This window comes from Erythrolamprus reginae, chromosome 2, assembly GCF_031021105.1.
Source record: "Erythrolamprus reginae isolate rEryReg1 chromosome 2, rEryReg1.hap1, whole genome shotgun sequence".
In the NCBI taxonomy this organism is placed as follows: Eukaryota; Metazoa; Chordata; class Lepidosauria; order Squamata; family Dipsadidae; genus Erythrolamprus; species Erythrolamprus reginae.
Genome location: NC_091951.1, coordinates 353,971,586 through 353,984,279, shown reverse-complemented (window position 1 = coordinate 353,984,279; position 12,694 = coordinate 353,971,586). Strand labels below are relative to the sequence as shown.

General features: G+C 43.3%; 1 protein-coding gene across 2 annotated transcripts in view; it reads right to left on the bottom strand.

Annotated features, from left to right (window-relative positions):
* CNTFR (ciliary neurotrophic factor receptor) overlaps positions 1-12,694 on the bottom strand; it is a 368,226-nt gene that overhangs the window by 129,262 nt on the left and 226,270 nt on the right. For both annotated transcript variants that reach the window (XM_070743665.1, XM_070743666.1), the window contains one exon: positions 7,213-7,294. In XM_070743665.1, coding sequence (XP_070599766.1) covers positions 7,213-7,294 — 82 coding nt within the window. The remainder of the gene's footprint in view (positions 1-7,212; positions 7,295-12,694) is intronic.

Here is a 12,694-nt window from a genome sequence, read left to right as displayed (position 1 = left end):
TCTCTGAGCATGGGCAGAGGGAGGACCAAGCCCAGCTCTGGAGGGAGGGAGGGTCCTTCTCCCTCTTTAACAGGAGCATCTCCTCAAAGGGCCCAACCGCCCATCATGAATCCAGGGTAGCAAAGTGGACCTTAGATCAGATTCCCCTAATCCACGGTGCCCCCCCCCACTGACCCCTTCTCATTCAAAACACATCTTTCCACACACAAAATAAAATATATAGATGTAGAGAATCTGATGGAGGAAACAAGGGATGCTCAAAGGCAGCTGGTAGCCCATGTTTAATCTATCTAAATAATAATGCAAATGTCTGTTTGTTCAAAATCTTAAATCTCCTAAAGTTCTTCACTGCTTGCTTTGGAAATTTGACACAACGTTGCATTCAAATATGCACATGTTTTTATATATCTATATTATATAGATGTCACACCTGTGACAGGTAAAAACATGCAGGTGCTTAAAACAGGTCCATTTCCACCATTGTTATAGGTCAGAGACACATTTAAGTCTGCAAATAAAACACACTATTTTTCGCAGTACAAGACCCACCTTTTACACACACACACCAAAATAGCACTTGTGCTAATCTGGATGCAAGGAAGGAAGTCGATAACTTGGCTAGATCAGGGGTAGGCAAAGGTGGCTCTTCTATGACATGTGGACCTCAATTCCCAGAGTTCCGGAGCTAGCATGACTGGCTCAGGAATTCCGGGAGTTGAAGTCCATAATGCACAGAAGAGCCAACTTTGCCTACCCCTGGACCAGATCTACACACGGATTGCTTCTCACACGGACAATTATATTTTGCATGCTCTAGAGTCGGCAAATCAGACAATCTCTATGAATGAGCTCAATCTGTATAGTCTGGAGGACAGAAGGAAAAGGGGGGACATGATCGAAACATTTAAATATGTTAAAGGGTTAAATAAGGTCCAGGAGGGAAGTGTTTTCAATAGAAAAGTGAACACAAGAACAAGGGGACACAATCTGAGGTTAGTTGGGGGAAAGATCAGAAGCAACGGGAGAAAATATGATTTTACTGAAAGAGGAGTAGATGCTTGGAACAAACTTCCAGCAGATGTGGTTGGTTAATCCACAGGAACTGAATTTAAACATGCCTGGGATAAACATATATCCATTGTAAGATAAAATACAGGAAACAGTATAAGGGCAGACTAGATGGACCATGAGGTCTTTTTCTGCCCTCAATCTTCTATGTTTCTATAGGTTCACAGGCAATGGAACAACAACAAATATTGTATACCCACAAGCATTGTGACATTACACATATTAGAAACGTGTGCTTTCTCTTTTCTCTCTTTTTAACCAGACTGACCCACAGTAACGCCTGGCCAGCTACAGCTAGTATAGTAATATATATTCGACAGAAAAATATGTAACCCTTCCCTGGTGCAGAGCTAAAGAGATTGGATACTGTAGCCTAGAGGATAATTCTCTGCCTTACAAGGCAAAGGTTGCAGGTTCAAGTCCCAGTGGGTATGGCTAGCTGATGAGGCCAAAATAAGGCCGAAATAGATCTATCCTAGTCTCCCTTAATGTTCAAATTCAGCAAAAAAACATGTGACATATACGTATATATTTATATTTATATTTATATTATATATTAATATATTAATGTATATTAATGCATGAAATCAGGGACAAGACAATAAATACGTTTAAAATGTAGGCAGGTTAAAAAAAAAATAAAATGGTAGTCTAGTGGAAATAAATTGCTGTGCTGGGCTATATTTGTTATTGAATGGAAGGCAGAATTTCCATTAGAAGTTAATGCAAATAAAGTAATGGGCGTTAAGTGAATCCCCATTGATTTACTTTGTCAGAAGGTTGCAAAAGGGGGTGCTACATCAGCCTGCGACATGGCAATTGTCATAAGTATGGACCAGTTGCCAAGCATTTGAATGTGACCATGGGCATGTGGCAACGGTCATAAATGTGAAAAAGAGACACAAGTTACTTCTTTCAGGGCTGTTGAAACTTGTAACTTCAAACAGTCACTCATTGAAATGTTGTAAGTCAAGGGCTTATTTGTAGTCAGTTGCTAAGCCAAGGAGGCAGGACGAGCAACACCAGAGCTGGATGGTGCACTGCATGATACTTCAGCTACATGCTAGCTGTAATTTAGGAGTTCAAATCCCACCACAGGCTCAAGGTTGACTCAGCCTTCCATCCTTTGAGGTGGGTCAAATGAGGACCCAGATGGTTGGGGGCAAGAGGCTGGTTCTGCAAACCACTTACAGAGGGCTGTGAAAACACTATGAAGTGGGATATGCCTAAATGTTTTTTCTAATGCTATCATCCCTTCCTCCTATCACTTTTTATTCCTCCCTCTTTCCCTCCCATCCTTCCTCCCATCCATCAATCTCATCTCATCTCCCTCCCTTCCATCCATCTCATCTCCCTTCCTTCCCTCCCTCCCTCCCTTCCTTCCTTCCATCCATCAATCTCATCTCATCTCATCTCCCTCCCTCCCTCCCTCCCTTCCATCCATCTCATCTCCCTTCCTTCCTTCCTTCCCTCCCTCCCATCCTTCCTTCCATCCATCAATCTCATCTCATCTCATCTCATCTCCCTTCCTCCCTCCCTTCCATCCATCTCATCTCCCTTCCTTCCTTCCCTCCTTCCCTCCCTCCCTTCCTTCCATCCTTGGTTGACTCAGCCTTCCATCCTTCCAAGGTGGGTAAAATGAGGACCCAGATTGTTGGAGGCAAATATGCTGATTCTGTCAACTGCTTAGAGAGAGCTGTCAAAGCACTGTGAAGCAGTAGATAAGTCTAAATGCTATTGCTACCTGAACAGGTGGCCCCCACAAGGTTTTTCATTTCCAATGGCGTTTGCCTCCCTCCTCCCTGCTCTCAGGGGAACAAAACTGATTCTTATTTAAAGGTGAGTTAATTCAGCCAAGGTGTGGATCAATAACTCTTTTAAAAATGGAGAAATCCACCCGCTTGCTAGAAGGCAGGACTTCTCCCGGGGGCAGGGAGAGACTCTAAATTATAGGGGCCGATCCTGATGAGCAGAGAAAGCAAAGAGCGAGAGGAGACGTAGGTGGAGGAGACCGATGACTCCAGGAAGGAGTTTCACCTGCTTTTCACTTTTGCCCAAGAAGGCGGATAGGGATGTGATTAGCTTCTGACTGGGGTTCCCAGCGACCGATTAGGCCCCACAGAGTCGGCCTTCTCGGGGTCTGTCAACAAAATAATGCCATCTGGCGGGACCCAGGGAAAGAGCCTTCTCTGTGGCGGCACCGGCACTCTGGAATCAACTCCCCCCAGGGATGAGGATAGCCCCCACCCTCCTTGCCTTTCCAAAGCTCATGAAGACCCACCTATGTTGCCAGGCATGGGGGAACTGATATACCCCTAGCTATTATGGTTTTATGTATGGTCTGTTAGGTTGTGTGATTGTTTTTCTTTTCATAATAAGGGATTTAAATTGTTTTTTAACATTAGATTTGTACATGTTGTATTGCTGTTGTGAGCCGCTGCGAGTCCTCCAAGAGGGGCGGCATAAAAATCTAATAAATAACAATAATAACAAAAACAATAACAATAACAATAACAATAATAACAACAACAACAATAATAATAATAATAATAATAATTATTATTATTATTATAGTTCAAATGTACAGGTATTACAGTACTCCCAGTGTAGGCCTTACCAAGGCCTTGTAAAGTGATAGTAACACTTCATTTGATCTTGATTCTATCCCTCTCTTAATGCAGAGCGACCCTGAGTTATCAAGGTCCCACATATGCAAAGGAAACGTGGAATTGTAGCAGATATCCAGCAGATAGTCAGGAGATATGAGCAATGGTTCAATCATACACAAACAGATACATTAAAATGTATAAAATTAGTATTTTTCCTTAGCAAATACTGTAGTCAAATTAAACAGTCCAGTTATGCACAGCCAAATCAGTCAATAACTCTCAATACATTAACTCCCAGCGACCAATTAGGTCCCACAGAGTTGGCCTTCTCCGGGTCCCGTTGACTAAAGAATGTCGTCTGGTGGGACCCAGGGGAAGAGCCTTCTCTGTGGCAGCCCCGACCCTCTGGAACCAGCTCCCCCCGGAGATTAGGATTGCCCCCACCCACCTTGCCTTTCGTAAACTCCTCAAAACCCACCTCTGCCATCAGGCATGGGGGAATTCAGATGTCTCCCCCAGGCCTATATAGTTTATGCATGGTATGTTTGTGTGTAAGTCTTGCTTTTTAAATAAGGGGTTTTTAGTTACTTTTAAATATTAGATTTGTTGTACATTGTTTTATTATTGCTGTAAGCTGCCTCGAGTCTACAAATCAAATCAAATAAAATAAAAAAAATAAACAGACAAACAAACAAACAAATAAGCAAGCTTCACTTGTACAGCTTACAAATACATAAACTATCACTGAACACACAATTCTTTCTACAGCAGTCACAATGAATCAGCAATACCAAACAGAGAAATAAGAGAAATAGCAGAGAGAGAGAATCATGCTTCTGGCTCCCTCTTGTGGCCATCTCAAACACTAACTCTTAAAGCTATAGTGTTTCAATACATACAAGCGTTCATGGTTAGCTTCTTTATATATTGCCAAAACTAAACTTTTATGTACATACTGTAGTACTAACACAGCCTAGAACTGTGTTGGTTTTTTTGGCAGCTGCCGCACGTGGCTGGCTCCTATTTAAATGGTTGCCCATTATGACCCCGAGATCCCTCTCATAGTGACTCCTGTTGAGCAAGTTACCACCTCTACCAGGGATGGCGAACCTTTTCTTTCTGATTCGCGTGCCAAAAGAGTGGCTGTGTGTAAGCCCACACCCATTCTCTCGCCCCCACGCATGCGCACACCCTGCACTGCCCCTGTGAATGTGCGCAATCCTTCCCCCTGTCGCTGTGCATTCGTGCAGGCCACACTGAAACCTGGAACAGTGAAAATACAGCCAAATGGGCAAACCGGAAGGGTCCACTTAATGACCGTGGCAAGAACAGTGGTAAAGAGAGGCAAAACTCCAGCCGTGTCCCACTTAGTAGCAAAGATTTGTGCCCCCACTGTGGTCCGTGTCTTCCCATCCAAGGAACGTGGTCTTTGTGGGCCTCTCTGCATTTCTCCAGCCCCCCCCTCCCCGGGGGTTCTTCCTTTCCCATGATTGGAAACACATTGTCTTAATCTGCCTCTCCCTATTAATCTGTTATCCATTATTCCTTATTGTTATTGCCGTTTATTAATTTTACGATATACGGCTGGCTTCTGCCGCTTCTTTGGACAGAGCGAGGGAGGGAGACCCCCCTGTTCCAGCTGCCGCTATGCAATTCCTCGGGCCAAGGCTGATTGTTAAAGAGTTATGACAATGTCGGATGACACATTAAATGAAACTCCGGTAAAAACGGCGATAATAGAGCAGGCTTCAATAAATAGTTGGGGACGGTTATTTACACCAATCCACGCGGCCTCATTAATTTGTTATCTTCAGCCGGGGCGCTGCACCAATAAATAACAATAAGCCCCAAGCACCATAATTTCCTCTCGTCACTTTTTGGCAACACATGCCGAAAAAGATGGGAAGCATCTCTCTCTCTCTCTCTACCTCTCCTTCTCTCTTTGTCAATCTCTCTCTCTCTCTGTCCATCTCTTTCTATCTCTCCCTCTCTCTCTCCATCTCTCTCTCTCTCTCCATCTCTCTCTCTCTGTCCATCTCTTTCTCTCTCTCCCTCTCTCTCTCTCTCCCTCTCTCTCTCTCCATCTCTCTCTCTCTCCATCTCTCTCTCCATCTCTCTTTCATCTCTCTCTCTCTCTCTCTCTATCTCTCCCTCTCCATCTCTCTCTCTCTCTCATCTCTCCATCTCCATCTCTCTCTCATGTCACTCTCCATCTCTCCACCTCCATCTCCCTCTTTCATCTCTCTCTCTCTCTCTCCATCTCCATCTCTCTCTCCATCTCTCCCTCTCCATCTCTCTCTCATGTCACTCTCCATCTCTCTCTCTTTCCATCTCTCCCTCTCTCATCTCTCTCTCTATCTCTCCTTCTCCATCTTTCTCTCTCTCAATCTCTCTCTCCCGCTTTCTCTCTTCCCATCTCTCTCTCCCTCTCCCCCCTCTCTCTTTCCAACTCTCTCTCCATCTCTCTCTCTCACCATCTTATTCTCCATCTCTCTCTCTCTTTCCATCTCTCTTTCTCCATCTCTCTCTTCCTCTTTCTCCATCTCTCTCTCTTCCTCCCTCCCTCCCTCTCTCTGATCTCTGAATGATCAAAGATACACGTACACAGAGGAAACGTGGAGTTCCAGCAGATGTCCAGCTGATAGGCCAGAGATACAAGTAATGGCTCAGTCATACAAACCAGATACATTAAGTGTATATTATTTACTTTGGCAAGTATCTCAGTCAAGAACATCCCTAGTCATACACAGTTAAATCAGTCATTAACTCTCAATACATATACAAACATTATAAGTCTTACTTGTTCAGCTTACAAATACATAAACCAGCGTTTAACACAAAGTTTACACTTAGACTGTGCACTGTTGACCTCACCTGATTCCTAAGAGGTCAGTAAGGGACAGTCATAAGTGCCCCAGCGTGTCTTCTGTCTCTGTCATAAGTTTCTCTCTTATTAGTACCAAGATCATGTATAAAAACTGTTATTTATTTGTATACTACCAGTACATACTTGACAAAAATAAAATAAAATAAAATAAAACTTTCTTCTGCAGCATTTACAGAGAACATAATAGAATAGAACTAGCAGAGAGAGAGAGAGAGAACCATGTGACTGGCTCCCTCTTGTGGCCACCAGTAACACTAACACTTAAAGCTATAATGTTTCAATACATTTAAGCATACATGTTTAGTTTGTTGTATATATTGCCAAACCCAACCAGTTATGTACATAGTACTAACAGCTTCATTCCACCCTTCCTTCCTTCTCCTTTTCTCTCCTCTCTCTCTGCTTAAGCTAAGAATAAACCTTAAAATCAGTTTGTTGGAGAGCTCTTTGTCACTGGAGCCAGAGGACCTCATCCCTGCCCTGCTGTCAGTTGGGTGAAGGGCTGTGCCCACAGCTCCCCTCCTTTTAGGCAGAAGTGGCCAAACACCCCAATACCCCAAAGACTGAGAAGCAGAGATGCCTCTTTGTTTGGGGTGGGGGAGAGAGATGAGGAGGAAGAGGAGGAGGAGACCCTGACCACTCACTCACCTTGCTGGCTGTGCTTCTGAGCGTAGACTACCACCATGGCGGCAAACACCACACAGCAGGCTGCGGGCACAGGGGAAGCCATCTGAGGAGACAAAGAGACACGGAAGCCGGGGGTCAGTGGCGCAGGAGCCTAGTGGGCACAGCAGACAGGAGAAGGGTGTAAGAAGGAAAGGGGGCACCACTGCCATCCCCAGGGTGGATGGGGACATGGAGCGAGACGGAAGGCTCAGCAAAGGAGGATTTGCAGAAAGGATTTTGGACCTTGTGAAAAATGCAGGAGTAGGGGACCTCTCCACCTCGGGTGTCAAATAGATAGGAAAGATGCTGCAACTTCCTTCCTTCCTTCCTTCCTTCCTTCCTCCTTCCCTCACTCACTCACACTCCTTTCTTTCTTTCTTTCTTTCTTCCTTTCTTCCTTCCTTCCTTCCTTCCTTTTCTTCCTTCCTTTTTCTGTTTTTTTATCTTCTTCTTCCTTCCTTCCTTCCTTCCTTCTTTCCTTCCTTCCTCCTTTCCTCACTCACTCACACTCCTTTCTTTCTTTCTTTCTTTCCTTCCTTTTCTTCCTTTCTTTTTCTTTTTTTCTCTTCTTCCTTCCTTCCTTCCTTTTCTTCCTTTCTTTTTCTTTTTTTCTCTTCTTCCTTCCTTCCTCCTTCCCTCACTCACACTCCTCTTTCTTTCTTTCTTTCTTTCTTTTCTTTCTTTCTTCCTTTCTTCCTTCCTTTTTCTCTTTTTTCTCTTCCTTTTTCTTTCTTTCTTTTTCCTTCCTTCCTTCCATTTATTCCTTCCTTTTTCTCTTTCTTTCTCTTCTTTTTTCTTTCTTTTTCCTTCCTTCCTCCCCTTCTTCCTTCTCTCTTCCTTTTTCTTTTCCTCCCCTTCCTTCCTTCCTTCCTTCCCTCTTTTCCTTTTCCTCCCTCCTCCCTTCTTTCCTTTCCTTACCCCTCTTCCTTCTTCCTTTTCCTCCCTGTCTTTTCCTCCCTCCCTCCCTCTCTCCTCACTGTTGTGCCTTGGGGAAGCTAGTAGGAAATTAAAACAGAAAGCAGTTCTAATTATAAAAAGAGATTGCAGTCAGTATCAATCAATGAGCCCGTGTCAGGGGTCCAGAGAGATCATTCATCTGGAATCAATAAGAAACAACAACCGAGCAATAGGATGAACCAACATGGGTCATCTAACCACCCAGTCCAATGCTTGAGGGGCAACCAGGTTTTGGTCTTTCAGAAAGTCCAGGTGGCTCTGGACGTTCCAAATCTTGGGGGGATGCTTGCCCACAAGACAGCCACCATGGCACAGAAGGGGGCTGACCATGGAGTTGTACACCAAAATGTTCCAAAAGGCAATAGTGTAGAGTCACATAATAGGCTCAATTCGAATCCTAGGCACGTGATACAAGCCATAGTCTGATTCCCATGCAGCATTAAATTGTTACACAAATGATAGGAATCATGTTATCGGCCTCCTGCCAAATCTTGCAACATGCAGAGGCTCATCATAATAAAACACAGAAAGAAAATTGTATAAATCCCGAAAAAAACAGTATACCTAGTAATTATGAATATGCAAACATTGGCATTGATAAGAACCAGGTGTTCAAGATTTTTTTGCCTCTTCTCAAGAACCATTTTCTACTTAAGAACCCAAGCCCAGAATAATTTCCCAGGAAATTTGAGAGCGGCATGAAGGCCCGGCCAGTTTCCGGCCATTCCCCCTTTAATCCCGGCCATCTCGGGTTTTTCTGGGCTGCCAGAGGAGCCTTTCAGTGGCGCTTAAGGAGGCTTTGGCAGCCCAGAGCAAACGGAGCGTTTTCCTTTCTCTGGACGCTTGGAGAGGGAATAAACCTCTGCCAGCACCCAGAGAAAAGAAATGCTCCCTTCGCTCTGGGCAGTGACTCTCCTCCTCCTCCTCCTCCTCCTCTTCTTCCTCCTCCTCCTCCCACCCAAATTCCGAGCTTTTATTTCTTCCTAATGGGTTTGCACACATTATTTGCTTTTACATTGATTCCTCTGGGAAAAACTGCTTCTACTTGCAAATGTTTCTACTTAAGAACCTGGTCATGGAACGAATTAAGTTCTTAAGTAGAGGGACCACTCTACTTCAGTTCCTGGTATCCTGGTCTGTGGCTGGCCTATTTGGTATCCTGGTCTGTGGCTGGCCTATTTGGTATCCTGGTCTGTGGCTGGCCTATTTGGTATCCTGGTCTGTGGCTGGCCTATTTGGTATCCTGGTCTGTGGCTGGCCTATTTGGTATCCTGGTCTGTGGCTGGCCTATTTGGTATCCTGGTCTGTGGCTGGCCTATTTGGTATCCTGGTCTGTGGCTGGCCTATTTGGTATCCTGGTCTGTGGCTGGCCTATTTGGGTTGGGCAGCTTCTGAAAAACGCAACTTGAACAAGGAGAGCATCTCAGATGGTTGATTCTCCCAAGAGGAGAGACTCCTGGAGATGCTGAAATGGACACAGGACTCCATCAAGCACCAACCACAGCGCCTGCAACTAAAGACACCATAAGGCTGTCCCTCCCCCGCCCATGAGTCTTCAAACAGAGCACCAGGTTATATGGCTGAGGCATATGGTATAATTCACAACCTTTGAGCTGAGGAAGAAGCACATTCATCATTATTTCTACAGTCTAAGACCTTTCAACTAACTTTCCCTTTTTGCTAAGTAACTTCCCACATATTTCCTGGTTTACGTGATTTGTATTTATTTCGTGTATAGGGACATGATATCTATAGATAACAAGTTGTCATTGGTAGATGGATCACACACCTTGGTCATCCAAGCATTATGTAAGGCAGTGCTTCCCAAACTTTTGACATATGTGTACCCCCTTCTATAATTTTTGTATCCCTCATAAAAAAAATGGATGTATTTTAATAACAATCAATATAATTATAATAATTATAATAATAATTTATTAGACTTGTATGCCGCCCCTCTCCGAAGACTAAGGGTGGCTATATATATATATACATAAAATAATAATAAATGAAAAATAAAACTATTCATAATAAAATATAAATAAAAGTTACATTATAAATAACATTTATTTGGATCAATGAGAACGATGAAATTGTTTGTGCTGAGATGGCAGATCGTCATAATTTGGTTCCCTGGTTGTTAATGTTAATCTGAGATGTGGTTCCACGTCCCATAGACTGTTCCTTTTTTTCGACTTAATGTCTACAAAGGCTGAAAAAGCAACTTCACATAAATATGAAGTTGGAAAAGGCAAGATGTATTTCAGAACTTTTTCTGAACGCACCCCCCCCCCCCCCAAACTCTTCCCGTGACCCTGGGGGTACACGTCCCACACTTTGGGTCTCACCTCGGGCATGGTTAATCCAGGGTTCAGACTTTGTCATATGAATACTCTGAACCTAATAAACCTGTGTTGCTCTATCTCCTTGTGGTCTTCCTTTCCCAAACTGGTAAACTAATCCAGCTGCAACAGTACAACACTGGCATGGGGCAGGGGCTGTCTCTTTCCCTCTCTCACAAGTCCAAGTAGACACAACACACCAGATCCAACCAAAGAGCCATAAATCATTGTATACAATGCTTTGGTTCTCACCATCTACGGTAAAACTGTGCACCACGAGGCCTAAAAATTAGTTGTGGCACCTCCAAAACCCATCTTGCAATTCCAGAACCGCAACATCACCCCATGTTCTTCCTATTTTGGGCCTCCAGGTAGCATAAAACCTATTTTTTGATTCCTTTGGGGTTCACTCTACTTCACATGAATAACACCGCATATGGAACATGTTTCAAAAACCACCGTCTGATCCTCCCAAGAAAGAACATAAGGGAAGAGTGATGTATCCTTTGTGACAGCAGCGCCAATCATGATGTTGATACCACTCTATAAAGCCTTGGTGAGGCCACATTTGGAGTAGTGCCTCCAGTTTTGGTGGCCACACAATATTCCAAATTGCAGAGAGAAGAATTGTAGTAACTTTAACAATGCAAAACTGCTTAGTCACAGTGAATATGCAAACCGTAATGTAATCTGATTGGCTGACAAAAGTATATAGACACAATGCACCTTTGCATAAGTGTGGCTTGTGGCTTGGCTGGAAGGTATTGTGGCTTAGGATGGGTTAGAGTGGCTTGTGAATTAGTGTGGCCTGTGGTGGGGGAAGACTTGTAGCTGAGTATTATAAGTGAGAATAGAGAATTGTGAGTACTTTGTACAGCAACTACTAGAGAGATAGTGTAAATAGTTAGTGTAGGTTTGCTACGAAAGAAGTACATATTTTCCTAAGAAACTCTTATAGCATTTAGACTTATATACCACTTCATAGTACTTTTACAGCCCTCTCTAAGCAGTTTACACATAATAAGTCTACTGCCCCCAACAATCTGGGTCCTCGTTTGACCCCCCTCGGAAGGATGGAAGGCTGAACTACAGCTAGCAGCTAGTTTAAGTAGCCTGCAGAGCTGGACTCTAACCACTACACCACCCTATTTCACAATCTTCTCTCATGGTTGAGGGACATAAATCAAAGAAGCCTCGGGAACAGAGATGAGGGGGTGCAACTTTGCATTATTGAAAGGGGTTTATTTGTTTTTAATATTTTGTTTTAATAATGAAAACCAAAACCAAAGAGAAATAAACATACAAACATACTGTTCTTACAAACATAAAACCAGCACAAGGTCAATCAACTGAATACGCTACAATTCTGTTTTCAATTATTCTTTCTTTTTCTTAGATGTTAATTCAATTCTTTTTTCTTTTCTATCCAGCTATATAGTTTTCCCCAAACCCTGTAATAGTCTTTATTTTGTTTATTCTGTCATTCATATGTCAATTTGCTTAATTTGGCCCAATCTAGCATTTTCCTAATCACCATTTCTTCATTTGGTATATTTTCCTTTTTTGGTGTATTATTGAAAGGGGTTTATTTTTCGGATGGGCTGACTCAACCCCTTCCCAGCTCAAAGGGTTCTGGCCAAGACAAGGACTTCTCCAACCTCGGCCACTTTAAGTTCAATCCCCCCCACCATCCCTGCTGTTTTGTATGTGTACAACATACATACACACAGAACGCACAAAAAACTAGGCCAAGCTTCAATTACACCATCCCGGCTACCTTTGATTTTGCTCCCTGTAGCCCCGGTGTGCATATTTCTTGCTTAGACAGGCCTGCCTCGGAGAGATTCCGTTCCAGACCACTGCAAATAAAGCGAATATCGCAATAAAGTCAGTTGCACAAATTTTGGGCTTTTCTGGTGCGTATAAAAGTTACGTTTTTGCTGCCCTGTATTCTGTCGGGCTCTCTGGTAGACTCCTCCCAAAAATTCACAGATACAATTTCAGACACACACACGTTTGAAAATTCAAAACAATGTTCTTTATAATGAAAATTCACTTAAACTCTTTTGGGATAGCAAAGAGCCCTCGTCTCCAAACAAACTGGTAATTTATACAAGTCCCTTATCAGTTCTGAGATACTTAGCTTGCAGCTGTGAGGCAATTCA